Consider the following 21,217-nt stretch of genomic DNA (forward strand, 5'->3'; position numbering starts at 1 on the left):
TTCCTGTGTGTCTTGTCGTAGCTGGAGGAAGTCTTGTGATAGGGATTAGAGGTAGGCTAATCCCGCAGCAGCATTGTACCAGGATGTACGTGGCGGTAGTTGGAGGAAGTCTTGTGATGTGGGCTTCGTTCCTTCATCTGGCAGTTCTGGGTTGATCCTCGTCGCCTGTCCTGAGACTGTCCGGTGCAGATCAACACCATATCCAGCATCACATCGGTCTTGGGTAGACAGATGCCTGCCGGCCTTCTCTGCTCCATGTTGTCCTGCCGTGCTGCTGATTTCCGCCTTGGATGCACTGCGTCCGTCCTTTGAAGAAAATAGTGTAGCCGATGGCGGTTTGTCCTTCCGAGTAGCAATTTGGGACACGTAGTCGTTCTAGAGCCTAGCCATGTCCGTGTTCCTCTTTGCTACTTTGCTTTTCGTGGTACCGAGTTCGTTGGGTCTTGTAAGATTTGTAATCTTCTATTTTTGAAGTCGCTTGTAATGGAACGAATCTTGTCTTCTGAGTTGTCATTTACTTTTCTGCTGTAATCCCTGTTGTTCATGAGATTACCGAGTTCTTTCCATAATAACCGAGTTCTTATGTTCCTTGTGAGGTAGCCCTTCTTTTCTTCATGGTTGATCGGGTTGTTTTTTGCAGTAATCTGATAACTCCGCCGTAGTGCTGGATGGATAAGTCTGAAATCTGCCCGTTGAATTGTACCGTTGTGTGGATTTGTGCCCTCCGTCATTTTAGCTGTGTCAGTAAATGGACCGTTGCGTTCTCACATGGTGCTTTAACGGGCCTGGTGGGCCATTTTTATCGCTGTAAAATCTATTTAAAGACCCTTCATCTTCTTTTTCTTTACTGCCCTTCTCTTGCCTTGAAACCCTAGCTCTCAGAAATCCAGCCGTCGCCATTGCCGCCGCCGTCTTAGCGCCGCCGTCCAAGCTTTCTCTTCCCCTAGTTGCTTTTTTGCCTCCGTTAGTACATGGGTAAGAAGAAGGCCGCGAGCAAGTCCCAGTCAACCTTCGTGGACGAGGAATCATCACTCTCCATGATTGAGAACCAAGAGTTCGTGGCCATGAGGGCTGCCCAGAAGGCTTGGCCGGCTCCGATGACGACCGAAGATCAGCTTCAGGAACTTGTCAGCGATGGTTTGATCTAGAGCAAGGCCATTGCTGAATGGAGAGTTCCAGGCGAGCATCGGGTCCCTGCTCCAGGTCCTGGTGAGATCGTTCTTTTCGTCTCCTTCATTCGTGCTGGACTTTGCCTTCCTGCCTCCGCCTTTCTTCATCAATTTCTCAACTATTTTGGGATTTGCCTGAATCATCTTGCTCCCAATGCAGTCCTTCACCTTTCTGTCTTTGTTCATCTTTGTGAAACTTTCCTTGGAATTCCCCCTTCTCTTTCTCTCTTTCGCTACTTCTTTCGTCTGAAACCCCAACCCCGCCGCGAAGACACCAGTGTTCTTGGTGGCTGCGGATTCAATTTCGCTAGGGTCTTAAGAGCAAGTTCTTTGACTATGACCTGGTCGATTCTGTGAGGGATTGGCGTGCCGACTGGTTTTATGCCGCCAATCTGATTCCTTCTCTTGTTGTTCACTCTAGGATCTGGTCCCTTGGTTAATGACCGATGGGATAAGAACCCTGTGACGACTGCTGAGGTTCAGGCAATCCAGCCATTTCTTGATAGGATCAGTATTCTGAAACAGCAGGGCTTGACAGGTTTCGGTATTGTCTCGAGCTTTCTTCGTCGCCGAGTTCAGCCTCTAAAGGAGCGAAGAGCACCTTGGCTTCGAGTACTCTGGGGCTGAGGATCCTTCACGCATGGTCCCAGCCCTTGAGTTGACCGACGAGGAGGTACTCGAGCGTCTCCAGAAGATGCTGAAAAGGAGCAAGTGTTGTCCCGCTTACTGTCTCCGAGTTCTCTGCCAACAACCCGCCTCCAGCTGTAAGTCATTTTCTCTTCGTTCGGGTACTTTCTGTATTTTTGCTGTATCCATTTTTACTTAACTTTTCCTTGTCTTGTTGTTTTGTTCTTTTCATAGGAATTGGGGCGCAACTTTGTTGACCCGATCCCTCTTGATGTCCTCCCTGCCAGTGGTGAATACTGGGGAGAACCTTGCTGGGGCTTCTGTAACCAGTAAGTTCCCAATCGCCACAGTGTTTCCTGGAGTTTCTTCCGGATTTGTTGATGTATATGAAGAATATGTTCCTCGTCCAGTCCCTCGAGGTCCTCGTAGTGTCTCGAAGAGGGGGCGAACGGATGGTTCTTCATCTGGTCTGCCTACTTCCAAGAAGTCTCGCAAGCCAAGTACTCGTCCTAGGTACTCCAGTTGTAGCTAGCATGCTCTTAGGTGAGCATATTAATACTCTCTGTCCCTTTGTTTTCTTGTTTTTATCTTGAACCGAGTACTTTTGTTCTTTTTTCAGCGGGTGCCCTGGTGGCCTTGGTCGAGACCGAGGAGGAAGAGGATGATGAAGTACCCCTTATCATGCGGCGGTGAGTTGTTTTCATATTCTCCTGCCGTTGAATTCCTCCTCTTTGTTCTTGACTTTAGTCTTGATCTTTTTGTAGTAATCGGACGTCGAGTATGGGTTCTTCTGAGGCTCCTGCGCCGGTTTCTTCGGTAGCTCCGGTGTTGAGTTCTTCGGTAGCTCTGGTACCGAGTTCTTCCGTAGCTCCGGTGCTGAGTTCTTCCGGGGCTCCGGTACCGGCTTCTTCTGGGGCTCCGGTATCGGCTATACCGCTGCTGCCGCTAAGTGGTGGGGACATTTTTGCCGCCGTGGTTCCCCCTGCGAGGTCTTCTTTTAGTTTTGCGAAGAAGAAGATAGCTGGGTGAGTGTATTCTGGTTTCGTCTCTTTGCTTCTGTTTTTCCTTTTCTCTTGTTCTCATTGGCGAGTTCTTTTATCAACTTTCAGGCCTTCGTCTTCTCTCATCCCCCGTCGACTACTTCTTAGCCCTCTGTTGTGCCACCGAGTTCTGAGCCTCAGGACTCACAGCACACTGTTAGTGAAGTGGTTGTGGGGGCAACAAGGCTTTCTAGCGACGATGCCGCTGCTGACTTGGTTGCCCCGGAGGTGACCGTGGCCATTGCGGTGGGTCCTTCTGAGGGATTGGCCTTGGCTTCCCGGGAGATTGCTCTGGTCGTGCCTTCTTCGCCTCGGCCAGCTTCTCCTTCTCCTTCTCTTGCCTCCGGTGGTCCGCCTTTTGCTGATGATGTGGTGCAGCAGTTTGATGCCACTCATCGGCTATCGGAGTTAACTGCTGCCTGGGGAAGCTTATCGTCCCTTGCGACTTCTTTTGGAGAAAAGCTCTAGGTAAGTTTTTTCGCTGTTCCTTCTTTGGATGTTCGCTTTTCTTCTATCCTCATTCCTTGTTTTTCTTTGTCTCTTCTTGCTCAGTCCTTCTCTCATGATCATACCGGCTTCTTTTTCTCGTCTGAAAATGAGAAAAAGTTGTCTTCCGAAGTGAGCGCCCTGAAAGCTGATCTTGACCTCCTCCGGGCCGAGATGGAGGCTGAGCAGTCAAACGCATCAGGAGGAGGAAAAATCTCTTCGTGCCTGGGTTGTTGAGACCGAAGAAGCAGAGGGATGCTGCTTTCTAGGAGGCTCAAAAGAATTCAGAGGCCATGAAGAACTTGGAGGCCGTGAAGAAAGAGTGCAACGGTATTGCGGGTTCTTTTTGTTTCCTTCTGCATTCAAACTTCTCCTTTCTGCTGACTTGTTGTTTGTTGCCTTGTCCAGCTCTCTGGGTTGAAAAGCAGAAACTCTCGAGGGCGTTGATGAAATGAAGACTCTTGTTCAGTACGAGTCACAACAAGGCTGAGGAGGTAATTACTCATGCTGAGGAGGAACTTGCGCTTGCTAAGTTGATTAGGCATGGAGCTGATAGAGATCTTGTGTAGGCCCAAAAAACTATTGAAGACTTGTCTGGCAAGTTGGCGACGGCTACTAAAAACTGGAAAGCTTTGTGGAAATCCTTTCGTTCAGTAGCCGACGTTCTCTGAACTCCAGCGGATGATGGGCAATCTTGGGCTCAGTTGATTCCTCGAATTCGACTCGTTTCCAAGAGTTCGTGAAGAGGTGTGCCCAACTGTGTACCAAGAATGTCCTGGCCTAGGTCCGAGTTCTTGCTCCAGCGGCTCCTTTGTCCAAGATAGCAGAGGAGGCTGACAGTCAAGAATACATTGATGCCGTTGAGAGGATGGAGCCTGAGGTTGAAGACTTAGCTAGTAGAATAGTAGATAATCTTAATATTGTTATCTCTCCTCCTGATGATGAGGCTTGATGTATTTGACCTTTATGCCCGTGCCTTGTAATATGACATTATGCTTCTTTTGAATGAAGATTTTTGTTGATGTCTTCTCTGCCTGGATGCCTTGGATGCCTTGTTTATTCCTTGGATGATTTGTCTAATTGGTCAGAGTTACTTGACTTGCCGAGTACTTTGTCTTGCTTTCGTCTTTGCCTTGTAAACAACTCTGCGCGCTATTTTGACAAACTTTCTTGATTTGTCGAGTACTTTTCTGTCCCATGTAAACAACTCGTTATATATATAGATCTTTGTGCTGACAACCTTTCTTGATCTGTCGAGTGCTTGTCTGGCCTTCTTCTGTGCCATGTAAACAACTCAGTTATATGTAGGTCTTTGTGTTCTTGGGTATCTCCAGTGTAGCCCCCGAGCCTCTTGCTATTTGGGACAAGTAGCTGGAGGGTCTTGTCTTGAAATTGCTCTGGTCTATGGCCTAGGCTTAGTTTCAGTCGTTTTACTTTTTGTTTCGGGTGTTAGCTCGTTAGCTACCCTCATCGGCGGGCTCAAGTGTTTTTCAGCTATTTTGCTCTTCGGCCGAGATGCTCAGGCGTCTTTTCAGCCATTTTGCATTTTATTTCAGGGTGTTAGCTTGTTAGCTACCCTCATCGGCGGGCTCAAGCGTATTTTCAACTATTTTGCTCTCGGCCGGGATGCTTAGGCGTATTTTCATTCATTTTGCATTTTATTTCGGGTGTTAGCTTGTTAGCTACCCTCATCGGCGGGCTCAAGCGTCTCTTTCAGCTATTTTGCTCTCGGCGGTGATGCTCAGGCGTATTTTCAGCCATTTTGCATTTTATTTCGGGTGTTAGCTTGTTAGCTACCCTCATCGGTGGGCTCAAGCGTCTTTTCAGCTATTTTGCTCTCGGCCGAGATGCTCAGGCGTATTTTCAGCCCATTTTGCATTTTATTTCGGGTGTTAGCTTGTTAGCTACCCTCATCGGCGGGCTCAAGCGTCTTTTCAGCTATTTTGCTCTCGGCCGGGATGCTCAGGCGTATTTTCAGCCATTTTGCATTTTATTTCGGGTGTTAGCTTGTTAGCTACCCTCATCGGCGGGCTCAAGCGTCTTTTCAGCTATTTTGCTCTCGGCCGGGATGCTCAGGCGTATTTTCAAGCCATTTTGCATTTAAGAAACAACTCGGAGAGAGCCATGAGACATATGTTTGTCGAGAGATAATCATCTTTATTGATCATGAATATTGATGTGTTACAATGATACATAGCGCTATCTTTGTTGATCATGAACGTTGATCTCTTGTGTCTTGTATACATATTTTCCCTTGAGTTGTTTTTATGCGTAGAATCTTCGTAGCTGACTGATGTGCCATGTATTGTTGACTTCTTTTCCGTCTTCAGTTATGAGCTTGTATGTGCCTGGTCCGATGACTTTTGTGACTATAAAAGGACCTTCCCATGGACTGAGTAGTTTGTGGCGTCCGTCGGTTTTTTGTACTCTTCTTAGTACTAGGTCTCCGACTTGTAATGATCGAGACTGGGTATTCTTGTTGTAGTGGCGCCTTAGTCCTTGGAGGTATCTTGCTGATTGTAGGGTAGCGTTTACTCTGACTTCTTCTGTACTGTCGAGTTCTAATCTTCGTGTGTGTTCTGCTTCTCCTTCGTCGTATTGCTCTATCCTTGGTGACGTCCAGATCAAGTCTACGGGTAGTACGGCTTCTGATCCATACACCAGGAAGAAAGGTGAGTATCCGGTGGCTCTGCTTATTTGAGTCCGTAGCCCCCATACAACCTTGGGTAATTCTTCAATCCATTTTGATCCATAGTCTACTAGTTCTTCATACAGTCTTGGTTTCAATCCAGCTAGTATGAGTCCATTAGCCCTTTCTACCTGTCCGTTGGCTTCTGGATGTGCGACTGATGCGTAATCAATGCTGAAGCCACAATCCTGTGCCCAACTTTTGAATTCTATAGCTATGAAGGGAGAACCCAAGTCTGTGATGATTCGATTGGGCATGCCGAAGCGGTGCATAATGTCTTGGATGAACTCGACTGCTTTGGCTGCGCTGTATTTTGTGAGTGGTTTGTATTCGATCCACTTGGTGAACTTGTCAATTGCTACAAAGATGTACTCGAAACCGCCCTTTGCTTTCTTGAGAGGTCCTACTTGATCCAGCCCCCAGCAGGAGAAAGGCCAAGCGGGTGGGATGCAGATGAGGTTGTGGGCTAGCACATGAGCCTGTCTTGCGAACATCTGACAACTTTTGCATCTTCTGACGAGTTCTTCTACGTCTTTCAAAGCGGTTGGCCAGTAGAAACCAGTGCGAAATGCTTTGCCGAACTAGTGTTCTTGAAGCGGCGTGATTTCCACAGCAACCTGAGTGTATTTCTTCTAGGATTTGTTTGCCTTCTTCAAATGAGACTGCATTTTAGGAGTACTCCTGATGATATGGCTCTTCTGTATAGCTTGTCTCCTACTAGAACATAATTCTTGCTTCTGCGAACGACTCGTGTGGCTTCCTATTTTTCCGCTGGCAACTTATTCTCTTTGATGTAATCAATAAAAACCTGGGTCCATGAAGTGGTGATTACCAAGATCTGAGTGCCTTTTGCTGAGATTTGAGGGGTTATTTCTCCGGGTTGTTTGATAGAGGGGGCTGATAACTCCTCTATGAAAACACCAGGTGGGACCTCTGCCCTGTCTGATCCAAGCTTGGTAAGGACATCTGCTGCAATGTTGGAATCCCGCAGGACATGTAGAATTTCTAATCCTTGGAAATGTTTTTTGAGTTTTCGGATTTCAGCACAGTAAGCACCCATGTTTTCTTTGGTGCAATCCCAATCTTTGTTGACTTGGTTGATGACTACTGCCGAGTCGCCGTATACGAGTAATCGCTTGATTCCGAGGGTAATAGCCACTCTTAGCCCGTGTATGAGAGCTTCGTATTCTGCTTCATTGTTGGTAGCTTGCCATAATATCTGAAGGACATACTTTAGTTGTTTTCCATCCGGAGAGATTAGGAGGACGCCTGCACCGGCTCCTGCCTAGCTTGAGTGATCCATCAAAGTACATCTTCCAATGATCAAGGATGGCGCTTGACACGGGTTGTTGAATTTCTGTCCATTCGGCAACAAAATCAGCAAGGGCTTGAGATTTAATTGCTTTCCGCAGGGGTGAAATCGATGTTGAGAGCACCGAGTTCAACCGCCCACTTGGATATGCGTCCTGTTGCGTCTTTGTTGTGTAAGATGTCTCCTAGTGGGAAATCTGTCACCACGGTAATCTTGTGGCTTTCAAAATAGTGACGAAGCTTGCGTGAAGTGATCAGTAGGGCGTAGAGTAGTTTTTGCACATGCGGGTACCTGATTTTTGATTCTGACAGTACTTCGCTGATGTAGTATACTGGGCGTTGTACTTTATACACGCGCCCTTCTTCTTCCCTTTCCACTACTATCGCCGTGCTGACTACAGTAGAAGTTGCTGCAATGTATAGCATCATGTCTTCGTCTTTCTTTGGAGGTGTGAGGACTGGTGAGGAGGTGAGGTATGCCTTAAGTTTCTTGAAAGCTTCATTGGCTTCTTCCGTCCACTCGAACTTGTCTGTCTTCTTTAGTAGTTTAAAGAAAGGCAACCCTTTTTCGCCGAGTCTTGATATGAAATGGTTGAGTGCCGCCATGCAGCCTGTTAGTTTTTGTACATCTTTGACGCTTCGAGGAGGGCCCATCTCTGTTATGGCTCGAATTTGCTTGGCGCTTGCTTCTATTCCGCGATGACTGACCAAGAATCCGAGTAGTTGTCCTGAAGGAACTCCGAATACACACTTGTTTGGGTTCAATTTCCACCTCCACCTTTTCAGATTCTCAAAGGTTTGTTTTAAGTCTTCAATCAGTGTATCCGGGTTCTTTGTTTTTACAACCACGTCATCCACAGTATGCTTCTACGTTTTCAGCCGATCTGATCACCAAGGCATGTTTGGATGGCTCTTTGGTAAGTGGCTCCAGCATTCTTAAGTCCAAACGACATGGTCCTGTAGCAGTAGGCGCCGAACAGGAGTGATGAAAGATGTCTTGCTTTGGTCCTGTTCTTTTAATGCGATCTGGTGATATCCGGAATAGCAATCAAGAAAGGATAATAGGGCAGATCCTGCTGTTGAATCAACTATCTGATCAATGCGTGGTAGCCCAAATGGATCCTTTGGGCAGTGTTTGTTGAGATCTATGTAGTCAACACACATGCGCCACTCGTCCGTGTTCTTTTTCTGTACCAGAACTGGATTTGCTAGCCAATCTGGATGGAGAATTTCCCTGATGAATCTAGCTGCCATTAGTTTTGTAATTTCCTTTTTAATTGCTGCCTTCTTGTCGGGAGAGAATCGTCGTAGTCCTTGCTTCACAGGCTTGGAGCCTTCATTGACATCAATTATGTGCTCAGCCAACTCTCTTGGGACCCCTAGCATGTTGGCTGGCTTCCAAGCGAAGATATCCTTGTTGACCCGAAGAAAGTTGGTGAGCGTGAGTTTCTATTTTGCTAATAGGTGGGCACTGATGGTTGCCGTTTTTTAGGGATCACCGGTGCCTAGGTCAATTTGCTTGACGTCAGCTTCTTTTGGTGGTGCTAGGATGCTTGGTCTTTTAGCCGGTATCTCTAGTTCTTCTTGGCTTATTTCTGCGGTGATAGTGGCTATTTCTTTTCTTCCATCATTTGCCTGTGTCTTTGCTGCAATTTGGATTGCCTGTACGTCACAGTCAAATGCGTGCTTTAAATCACTCTGAAGAGAAAGAACACCGTTAGGCCCTGGCATCTTAAGCAACAGGTACGGATAATGCGGTATTGCCATGAATTTTGCTAGTGCTGGGCGCCCGAGGATTGCGTGATATGATGAATCGAAATCTACGACTTCAAACTTGATGAACTCTGTGCGGTAGTTCGAGGGAGTCCCAAAAGTAACCGGTAGAGTGATTTGTCCGAGTGGCATTGCTGCCTTGCCGGGTACTATGCCATAAAAAGGTGTGCTTGTTGGTGTGATCATCCCAGCGAGTTGTAGTCCCATCTTCCTTAGAGTTTCTGAAAAAATGATGTTGAGTCCGGCTCCTCCGTCGATTAGTACTTTCGTAACAGTCATACCGGCAATGGTTGGATCTAGAACCAATGGGTAATGGCCTACGTTTCCTACGCTGGTCCATTGGTCTTCTCTTGAAAATTGGATTGGATACTCTGACCAATTGAGATATCTTGGTGTAGCAGGTTCTGCTGCCATGATGGTTCGTAACGCTAGTTTTTCTTGATGTTTGCTTCTGGAGTCTGGAACCCTCGGCAAAGATTACTGCCACTGTCCCTCTGGATTTTTGGAATCCCTTGTCTTCATGGTTGTCTCCTTCTTTTTTCTGATTGTCTTCTTTATTGTTTCCCTTGCTATCTTTTCTAGTGTATCTTTCGTTGAAGGTGTAGCAATTTCCGATGGTGTGCTTTCCGTTGGGGTGCAAGGGGCAACGTATGTTCTCAATGTCATCATATCTTCTAGGCTTGGTAAATTTCTTTGATTTGTCAGCCATTGCTATTGTGTTGTCTGGACCTCGCTTTCTCTCCTGATGTCTGTTGCTTCGAGGATTTTGCCTGTCCGGGTTGTCTCTGTTGTTTCTATCCGGGAATCTTTCTCTTGTTTTTTCCTCTGCGGTAATCATCTTTTCCACTGTTCTGTCTAAATTCTTCATTGTTTCTTGGGTTTTCTTTGCAGAAATCTTGAAATTGCCACCTAGCCACAATTCCGTGAGAGAAAGCTTCGATTACTTCTTGTTGTGTGATGTCATGTACTTGAGCTCGTAGTTCGCCAAATCGTCGATAGTAATTTCTGAGACTTTCACCTCCTTTCTGCTTGAGTCCTTTTAATTCTGCGTGGGTGATTGGATGTGTAATAATTCTCGCGAAATTTTCACAGAAAGCTCTTTGCAAAGTCTTCCCAAATTCTGATTGATCCTGGATTCAATTTGTCAAACCATTGAAGCGGCATGGTTTCTAGGGCCATGGGAAAGAACAAGGTTTTGATGTCATCGTCCCCTCCGACTAATTCAATCGATTGTGAGTAAATCCTGAGCCATTGCTTTGGTTCGGTCTTGCCATCATACTTGGAGTGGTTGGACGGTTTGAACTTGTGAGGTAGTCGTATTGAAGCAAGTCTGTTTGCAAAATAGGGGAATCTATCATGCGTTCTGGCTTCTGTATATTCTGATTCTGCGCCCCCTTCATTGCCAACTGTCGTCTTGGTGAGAGTAGTTCCGTGTGGCTATCCGAGTAGGTGCTCTGCTTCTGGCCTTTCTTGGTTGCTCGACTCGGTTGTTTTGACTATGATTTCTTTGGCTCTCTCCGTTGTGACTTCCACTTGGTCCAAGTCTTTCGAAAGCGGACTTCCTTTGATTTTGATCTTCCTGTTCATGAGATGTTGCCCTTCCGTCATGCGTTTTAAGGACTGTTGATCGGAGAAAATCTCAGAGCTGTTCTTATTTTTCATTGGGATATGAGGTCACCCTGAGTTCTTCTAGTGCTTCTCGGATCTTATCGTAGGGTGTATTCACCGCTCGTCCTTCTTCGACCTCTTGTTCTGATTTCCTTCTATTATACTCGGCTAGGTCTGATTCATATTTGATCCAAGTGTCCTTTCGCTGTTTAGCACGGCGTTGACGTCCTTGTTTCAATTTGTTCTTTCTTTCTCTTGCTTGCCTCTGACTCTCAGTCTCACCATCGTGCCCCTGGATAAATAGTGATATGTTGGATTCGGACTCATCTGAAGACCTCACGTCGGGTACTTCCGGGGGGATCAATGGTGATCGAGGACGGCGAATCATGAATACTTCTCTAGTGTGAGTTGTTCTGTCATCGTCGTTGATTTCCGTACTGCCAGAGCCGTTGATAACTTCAGTAGAGGTTTCGAGGTCATAGATCGAATCTCCTTCTTGGTATGGTAGAGTTGCTGTTGTCGTATCGTCGACTAGTTGGGTGCCGTCATCCTCAGGAACGGTGCCTGGCCAGTGAACGATGCAGTCTTGAGATGTTATGGTTAAAACGAGACCTTCCTGGGCTCATTTTAGTGGCATTCTAAGCACTGTATGGGTGGATCCTTCGCACCATGTCTGATAGGATGTTGCCATGTTATGTAGTCCAAACGTAAGAGGACCCGACTTCTTTGAAGTATTCTGAGTGTACTCCGAGTAGTATTCTTGATAGGTTGACGTCATGTTCCAGAGCTTTGTCAGAAAAAAACTCGGTTTTCCGAAAGAACTCGGACAAGACTTCGTCTCGGAATCGGAACTTGAGTCTGAATCAGATGCATGAAGTCGCGGAATCCGAGCTGGATTGGACATTACGAGCTGCGCGAATCTTCCAGCAAGCTGATATGTCGTTGTCGCCGAAATGGAAAAGTTCTGATGATGATCTGAATCTTTGAGGAGACGGCCTTGGAGTTTGCCATCATCGCCTGCCTCGTAGATCCATGAACCGAAGATGAAGATCGATCCCTTCGAGAAGATCATGTTGTCGAGGTCCATCGAGCTCTTGGATGCAAAGTCGCCGAAAGCCCCTACCTGGCGCGCCAGCTGTCGATGTTTCACCACCGATAGCCTGCCATGGGGGTACCCGGGGCAGTATTGTTCGGGCTTCAGCGTATGCGGAACTCGATGGTTAACGCAAGAGACAGTCGATTTATCTTGGTTCAGGCCCTCGATCGTAGATCGAGTAATAGCCCTACGTCCAGTCGGTGTTAGCCTTTGCGTTGGATTAATTGTAAAGTGATGTGTTGTACAATTGTTCTATCGAACTCCCGATCCAAGGAGCCCTGCCCTCCTTTATATAGTCAGGAGGCCAGAGTCCTAGTCAGTTTACAATGAGAGTTCCTAGTAGGATTACAGAGTAATACTGCTACTAAGATTACAGGAGAAGAATCCTAATTAGACTAGGTCTTCTCCCTTCCTTGCGGGTATCCCGTGGGTCCCGCACCGACACTAGTGATGTGCCATAAGTCTAGGTCTTAGACGAGATCATGAGCGAGATACACAAGGGCCTTGTGGAAAGTAAAAAAAAAGACGAATGAATCTCTTCTCTATTCTGATATTAAATATATAGGTATAGATATAGATATATATATGATAGGTGTTGCCTTTAGAAATTCTAAAAGAAAATAAAAAGCACTTGGACTAGATTTCCACAGTGATACATGTCGTGACGTGCATATTCTGTTTTGTGTCGGAAAGGAGTTTGGAAGCAAGATATGACTTGGACTTGGATATTTGGTGAAATAACTTTGAGTCAATAGATACGTCAACTGGAAAATAAATAATTAGGTTTTGATTTACAGAAACAACAAAAAGGGAGAATCGGCGTGAAGAAACAACCGAGCGAATGAATACCGGATCCGCCCATGGCCAATGTCCTCCTCCTCCTCCTGCATGTTCGGAGGGTCCTGAAAATCTTTGGTTCTTATATGATCACGGGTTTGCAGCTCCAACCTGTGTCGTGCATGTCAAGGGGTGGCATGCAGCGGTGTACGACATTTGACCTTGAGCGAGTTGGAAGACGAATTTGGATGGTGATGGGCCGAGGGGAGAGAAAAATCGGGGGCTAGGTGCAGATCACAATGGATACGAGGGGCACCAAACGTAACGGACCACGCGTGGGAGCATTTTGAGAACATAATAAAGGTACAGATTAGAAAAAAATAATGTGGAAACAAAATATATATTTTGAAGAAAAAAAAAGAGAAAGAAAAAACTTTCGGTCCCAGCATGTCCGGGCTGCTATTGGCCCAAAATCTGGCCCGAGGCCTGACTCAGAGACAGCCCAGCCCATCTGCCGCAGCTTGCCTCACTCTTTCGGTTGCTGTCGGCTGTCGCCGCGACGCCGCCGGCAGACTTAGAAGAACGGCAGTCGCCAGCCTGCCAGGCGACCTCTGTGATTCTGGTTCTACCGAAGGAGAACAAGGGCAGGCAGCTGCCGTCAAAAGAAGACGAAGAAGGACCGGCAGATTGGATTGGTAAACCATCCAAACTTACGGCTGCTTATTTTCTAGCTAAGAAACCCTAGCTAGATGCAGTTTTTTTTTCGAAGAATTGTTTGTTCTGGGAGATTTCTTCACCTTGTTGATTCTCCCTCCTGGTGCTAACGCACCAAGTAAAATAAGTGTCCTCTCTATTTAGTATTCACCCCAAGATTTGAATTATCCGTACTTTTACGGCTTGGGTTTCTATAACATCTTACATACACCATACTGAATGTAAACATGTGATACATGCTAGTAGTTCACAGACATAGCAATGAAACAACAGAAAATGCCCTTTTTCCATTGTGGCTCCATGTTTAAACTGTTTGTTCCTAATTGCTCAAAGTTAAATGCTGGTGTCAAGATGAATAAGATAAATAGCAATGGCCAATTCTATATTAATATGGTTTCAGTTTTATATTTGAAAAATAACCATTTTCTTGTATCTTTTTCAGACCTACGATAGGCATTGTTGGTTTAGACGTTGGTCATTTTGTAAATCAGAGCTCATCATCAGCATCTCCTAGTGTGCAGACCATCTTTTAAGGCACATGGTTCTTCAATCTTCATCATCCTTATTTTAACCGTGTTTCTAGGATCACCGCTGTGTTGTCATTTAACACCATACTATATGCTATATGTGCCTGTTGGTTCGGGTTGGCTGTTGACAAAAGCTAAAAGAAATATTTTTCCAGAGTGCAGACAAGATGGTCAATGCTATCAAGGGGTTGTTCATCTCCTGGTATATTCCCGAGAAAAGCTGATCCATCTTTGTTGTTTTTCTTTTTGTCCTTCTGAAGTTCTTTATAATACACACTCGTGTTATTCCTTCTTTTCTTTTTCTCAGTGATGTACCAATGGCACAGTTCATTGTTAATCTGAATGCTTCGATGCCTGCATCAGAGAGGTTCATCGTGCACATGCTTGATCCCACACACATGTTTGTTCAGCCTCATGTGGCAGAGATGATCAGAAGCAAGATAGCTGAGTTCAGGGATCAGAACAGTTATGAGAAGCCTCAGTAAAGCATCACCCTACCCTGCATTTCCGTTGTCGCTCACCATTCAAAGATACCGGCTCATGTATAATTGTTCTGGAATAGATGGATGCTATCCTCCCTCCCCCTCCCCCTCCTCCTCCTCGAGATGATCTATTTGCATATTGCATTATATATGCTGGGAGCCTGTGAATTGTTACGTCCCAAGACTTTAGTGAAGCTTTTATGCATCACTTTGCTTTGTGTTGACTTGTTGATGACAGTATCCAGCTGGGGGCAGAATGGCACATAACTACAGTCACCTATCGTGTGGTCAACATGCTAATGTTGAAGATGACAAAATGTAGCTGAAAATTATTCAGTTTCATAAAGAATCTGCTAGTCCAAACTAGAAATCGTCGTTTCAAAGATATCAAGGGTGTCCACTAAAGCTCTGCACCACTGCTATCATCATCTGAAACACAAACATGTATAGCATGTAGCAGATAAACAAGCCACCTGTAGCCCTAAACCTAACATAGTTGGAGCAGCTTCAAGGAGCAGAACAAGTAGAATAGCATCATCACAAGTGAACAAAGGTCGCAAACTTGTAATGTCTCATTTGCTCAATAAACGAAAACACATGATAAATATAGTATCAAAATCGCAAAGAAAAAAACAAAGAAAAAATGTGAACCAGCAGCTTCGGTGTTCAAAACAGCTCCATAACACTAGTGTCCCATCAGTCTCATGTCTGCACCTATTGATCGAATGCTTACAGCAATGGTTTATCCTAAGCCTAAGTTGCGAGAATCAAGCCTCAGCAGCAGCCTCAGCATTGCGCTTCCTTGCTTCCTCAATGATGCTAAGCTTGATACCCTTGCCCTTGGGAAGAGACACCCACGGTTTCTTGTCCTTACCAATGGTGAACACGTTGCCCATGCGGGTGGCAAACTGGTGGCCCAGGGAATCCTCAACGTGGATGGTCTCGAAGCTGCCCTTATGCTTCTCCCTGCTCTTTATCACCCCAACACGCCCGGTGTTCCTTCCACCAGTCACCATCACGACGTTCCCAACGTCAAACTTGATGAAGTCCACAATTTTGTTGGTCTCCAGGTCAATCTTGATGGTGTCATTGGCCTTGATTAGGGGGTCTGGGTAGCGGATTGTGCGCCCATCGTAGGTGTTCAGGAAAGGGATGCCCTTCAGCCCAAATTGCACAGACCGCACCTTGCACATCTTGAACTGCACAACAGTTCTCATTAGATAACATTAAGCAAATTTTGAAACAGACTATAGGAGAAATAAGATTTCAGGTAAGAACAAACATGGAGAAACTACACTGGCACAAAGGCACCATATTTGCTCCATTACACAACCATAAGCTTCAGGGAAGCTATTAATTGCAGATAAGAACCTTCCACAGATGAAAATACATACAAATCGGACGTTTTACCACAATTACTTGGTTAAAGAAACAAAATAATCACATCATTTCATAGATACAGACAGTGTTTAAAAGGCAACTAGGCGTCCAGGCGAGTGCTGGTCCGCTTGGACGCCTAGGCAGGCGACAAGGCGCCACTGTTTCCCAAGGCGAGCTGGGTACACCCAGGCGATGCCTTTGAAACATTGCGTACAGAAAAACAGTGACAGCACAAAACCATGAAAAGCAAAGAAGAAGAAAAAAACACTTCTATTGGAACCTGTGATGCATTACCTTGGCCTCATCATCCCTGATACTGTGGAGACGGAAGCGCCCCTTGGTATCATAGAGAAGGCGGAAATTCTCCCCAGTCTTCGGAATTGACACAACATCTGCAGGATTCAGGTAAACAATAACTCAATCTGTAACTTGCAATAGCCATGACATTAGACATACACCCAAAATCACATCTGGCACGCAACCTACCCATGAATCCAGATGGATATGTCTTATCAGTCCTGACCTTTCCATCAACCATAACATGTCGCTGCATCAAGATTGAAATGACTTCACGGTAGGTCAGAGCATACTTCAACCTGTTCCTGAGGATGAGGATCAAAGGCAAGCACTCCCTAGCTTTGTGGGGACCAGATGAAGGCTTGGGTGCCTGCTCAACAGAAAAACACGAATGAGCACAGATGAGTATCCGGTAAGTAATTGAACATCATATTACAAGTCTAAGACAAACATACAAATGCTCCACCAAGCTTGTCAAGCATCCAATGCTTCGGAGCATTGAGCCTCTTCAGATGTTTCTTCAAACCCCTCGCCTGTTTAAGTGTTAACAACAGGGAAATTAATAAAACGTTACAAGCCATAAGATGATGTTGAATATAGGCATATAGCTAACACTGATTATACGCATGAACAAAAAATAGCAAAATATACAGCTCGCTAAACAAAGACAAATTGTTTTAAACTCCTTGAACATCTTGGCACATAATGGCCAAAGAAAAAGCAAATAGTATAACCACAACACTCCATGAGAAGTGGTTTTGACAGAAAAAAAACAATTCCTAATACTCCACAACAGAATTGGCTGATACTAGTGGACTAACCAAACACCCAATATGTCGCCCTAAAAAACCCAATATGTTGGCCGTAAAACAGAACATTAGCTTCAAAAATACAATGGTCCAGTAAGGGAGGTTCGAAGTCATTTAATTTAGGGTAAAGTACACTTTCCAACCCTCAACTCGCACCGAAGTTCGATTTTCAACCTTCAACTATGAAACCGGTTAAGAAACACCCTCCAACTATCAAAACCGGACAAATTTGGTCCTCGGCTGGTTTCAAAAGCGGTTTTCTATTTTCGAGAGGCGCCGAAATTTTATATCATTTTTTTGAGCATCTTAACGTCCTCAAATGAAAAAACTCAAAACTACAAAGTTGTAGATCTCATTGAGAGCTACAACTTTGGTATAAAAAGTATTTTCATTTAACTCGATACAAATAATATATTAGTGCTCTAATGCGGCAAGCGCTAGTAAGCGATTATTATGGTGCTGAAATTTTATATTATTTTTTCGAGCATCTTACTGTCCTCAAATGAAAAAAATTAAATCTATAAAGTTGTAGATCTCATCGAGGTCTACAATTTACATATAAAAATTATCTTCATCCGACATCGTATTGAAGGGTTATGATTTTTCGAAATTTGAGTCTCGTCACGCCACAGTATTGTTTTGTCGCGTGACGAGACTTAAATTTCGAAAAAATCATAACCCTTCAATACGATGTCGGATGAAGATAATTTTTATATGTAAATTGTAGACCTCGATGAGATCTACAACTTTATAGTTTTAATTTTTTTCATTTGAGGACAGTAAGATGCTCGAAAAAATAATATAAAATTTCAGCACTATAATAATCGCCTACTAGCGCTTGCCGCATTAGAGCACCAATATATTATTTGTATGGAGTTAAATGAAAATACTTTTTATACCAAAGTTGTAGCTCTCAATGAGATCTACAACTTTGTAGTTTTGAGTTTTTTCATTTGAGGACGTTAAGATGCTCAAAAAAATAATATAAAATTTTGGCGTCTCCCGAAAATAGAAAACCGCTTTGGAAACTAGCCGAGGACCAAATTTATCCAGTTTTGATAGTTGGAGGGTGTTTTCTTAACCGGTTTCATAGTTGAAGGTTGAAAATCGAACTTCGGCGCGAGTTGGGTTGGAAAGTGTACTTTACCCTTTAATTTATTGTGCACCATCTATCATTCATACCCTGAAATTGACAATCAAATTATATTTTGTAAAACAAAAGCTTACCCTACCATTTTGTTTCTCTACAGCTCCATCATGATTCGAAAGACAACAGAAATGCCGGTAACAGAGTCCGATCACACCCAGACTAATCACTGCTCGACCAGTAACATAATTCAACTAAAACTAGAAAAATAGCTAGATTAAAAGAAAAAAAAAATATTGCCATCTCATCATAAGATGCATTAAAACACAGGAAGCAATCTCCTCTATATATCAAACTCGCCATGATACATCAAACATATATAGATCTAATCTGAATGGACCTCTGTCTAACGCAAATATAAGCCAAACGCGTGACCTAATAAACGCTAAACAAACGATGAATCAAGAACAGGTAATCATAAGAGGCAACGGACAATAAAATGCACATATTCCTAAGGTTACCCAGACTCTCGCTGAATCGAATCAAGAACCGATCATATAGTAAACGGTGAACCGAAGGGGAGAACTACTGCCCAAAAAATCAGAGACAAAAATCGATGGAAACAACTAGAGAACATAGCTTAGAACGCAAAGGCTTCAGGAATCTTACCATCTTGCTCGGTGCCTAGGGTTCCTACGCGCGCACGAGCGGACGAAAGATGGCGGCGGCGGCGAGCTCGCTGCGCGGGTGTGCGAAGGTGCTAAATGCGACGGCGGAGTCGGAATGAGACCTCTTTATTGCCCGAGCTGGTGCTAGTGGCCGTGGGATGTGGTGTTAACGGCGCAGATCTGTGTTGTGGAGTTTTGGGGCTTGGTTGGAGCGGGCGTGCGGATGGGTTAGCCAAATTATACGGGCCAAGAAGGCCGACAAGGCCCACGTGTACCATGTGGTTTCTTTTTTTCTTTTCATTCTTCTAATCCTCAACCTCAAATTCCTGCTCTCTCTCAGAAAAGAAAAAATAATCCTCAACGCCTCCTTATTACTCCCTCTATTTTAAATTATAAGACAGTTTTGGTTTTTCCACATACATAACTTTTACTATGTACTTAGATATACACTATATAAATAGTTAAAACAATGTATCTATAAAAGCTAAAACGTCTTATAATTTGGAATAGTGAGAGTATTATTCATTAGTAAAGAAAAGAAAGAATGAATTTATTCCATCCATATGCAGTAAACAGTTTACAAACCCTGACATGTATATGAACAGATTTCTCATATGGAGAAAGCTTTATTAATAAAGTCCTAGCCTCTGCAACAAGTCAAAACATATAGCTAGTACAAAATAATACAAGAAAAATAAATAAAAAGAATAAAAAAGGTGAAAGTTAATGTCAACTAAGCAACATTGAATCTCAAACTCAAGAAAGAACTCAAAACCATCTTTCAATCCTGGAGTCCAACTAAGAAAAAGGTTACTTAATTTGATGCAATAGCACATGCACCAAAAATGACAATGTCAAACTTCATTGTCTTACAAAAACAATGCATACACATAGCATCTAAAGCATCTCATGTCTCTAAACTCTATCGATTCTCTAGACCAATCAGTTAACAATACTTTAATAGGGTGATTGGTTAAAGGAATGACCTCTAGAATGTGGTGTATCACACTACGCTAGATTTGCACATCACTACCGGTATCACCACTGTCGGATTTGTGAGAACCGGCAGTGATGTATCTTCACTGTCGGTTATGAGCTTGAAAATGAAAAAATAATTGGGGCTGGGCCAAAACCGGCAGTGAAGGACCACATCACTGCCGGTTTGTGGCTTGAACCGGCAGTGTTTTGGCGACCACTCATCACTGCCGGTTTAAGCCAAGAGCCGACAGTGATTGTGCTCTATCACTGTCGGTTCTAGCCAAGAGCCGACGGTGATAAGCCTACAACATAAAAAGGCTGCAGCCGTCCTCTCCTTCCCCCTCTCTTCCATCCTGAGAATAGAGGCGCGCGTTTGGACTCTTCCCTCCATTGTTGCGGCTGCTCTTCACCATGAAGCTAATGCTTGGATTTTGAAGAATGGCTTGATCTTTTTGCTTTAAGGTTAGTAACAAACATCCACTCCTTTGATTGTGTTGCTTAATTAGCTTTATTTTGATGGCTACATTGCTTGATTCTCATTCTAGTTCTTTCTCCATTCTAGAGAGCACTTTTCCAATTGGACATTTGTGCAAGGCTCAAATTGTGGTGAATCCATCATCCAAACGGTTGGTGTCTACGAACACATTTAAATTCCTAGCTAATTATTCCATGGTGGTCAAGATCATCATTGTTAGTATGTGATGCTATAATTAGTTCTTAGAAGTAGAGTAGAATAGATGTTCTTCATTATTGCGCAATAATTGTTTTTACTACGATTTTCAATTTATAGGGTCGGAGCTACCAATTTCAATTTTCCAATAATTAGTGTACAATAATATTTTTCCAAAAATGGTACTTTCGAGCTACAATTGTTGTTCATGAAGCTCGATTTCTTATTATTTCTTTGTAATTACTGTCTCAGTATTTTTTTGTGTAGAGATGGATCGAGAGTGGATGCATCTGTCCCGAATGGACAAGCGGTACATGCATGGTGTCAGCCAGTTTATCACCGATGCCAAAGCCCATGCTAGGAATGAGAATCCTGTCTTCTGCCCATGCAAAGATTGCAAGAATCATAGGAACTTTCGTCAAATTGAGTCTATACGATCGCACTTGATTACCAGGAGGTTTATGCCAAACTATATGATATGGACTATGCATGGTGAGGTTGGTGTGAATGTTCTGCAGGAAAACGATGATGATGTGGACATGCCTGACGTAGCCATCCACAATGCTGACAAGGAACCCGGTGTCAATATGGAACCTATGGCCACAGTTAATAATGTATTTAGGAACACGCTAGCTGACGACACCGAGGATAATGATGGCATTTCTCAGCTGCTACGTAATGTAGAGACCGGATGTCTTAGTGAAAGACAGCTAAGAAAGCTACAGAAAATGAGACAAGATGGCAAAACACCATTGTATAGCAATTGTCCAATGAGCAAACTGAAAGCCGACATCATGCTGTTAGAGTTCAAATCGACAAACGGATTGAGCGATAAAGGCTTCGATCAGTTGTTAGGTATAATAAGGAAAATGCTCCCAGAAAAAACGAGTTGCCAGAAAAGACATACTTGGCCAAGCAAATAATATGCCCCATCGGCCTCGAGGTTGAAAAAATCCACGCGTGTTCCAATGATTGTATATTATACCATGGAGAAAAATACAAAGACTTAGACAAGTGCCCCAAGTGTGA

The 21,217-nt window shown here is 44.2% G+C and overlaps 1 protein-coding gene across 1 annotated transcript; it reads right to left on the bottom strand.

Moving 5' to 3' along the window:
* Nucleotides 1-14,834: 14,834 nt before the first annotated feature.
* On the bottom strand, nt 14,835-18,665 carry LOC136513385 (small ribosomal subunit protein eS4-like). Its single transcript, XM_066507392.1, has 5 exons — nt 18,542-18,665; nt 16,432-16,509; nt 16,166-16,346; nt 15,974-16,071; nt 14,835-15,498 (listed from the first exon to the last, which is right to left on the bottom strand). Exons 1-5 carry the CDS (start codon nt 18,542-18,544, stop codon nt 15,067-15,069), a joined length of 792 nt encoding a protein of 263 aa, XP_066363489.1. The 5' UTR covers nt 18,545-18,665; the 3' UTR covers nt 14,835-15,066.
* Between the last annotated feature and the right edge of the window lie 2,552 nt (nt 18,666-21,217).

The sequence above is a fragment of the Miscanthus floridulus genome, chromosome 16 (assembly GCF_019320115.1).
Source record: "Miscanthus floridulus cultivar M001 chromosome 16, ASM1932011v1, whole genome shotgun sequence".
Lineage (NCBI taxonomy): Eukaryota > Viridiplantae > Streptophyta > Magnoliopsida > Poales > Poaceae > Miscanthus > Miscanthus floridulus.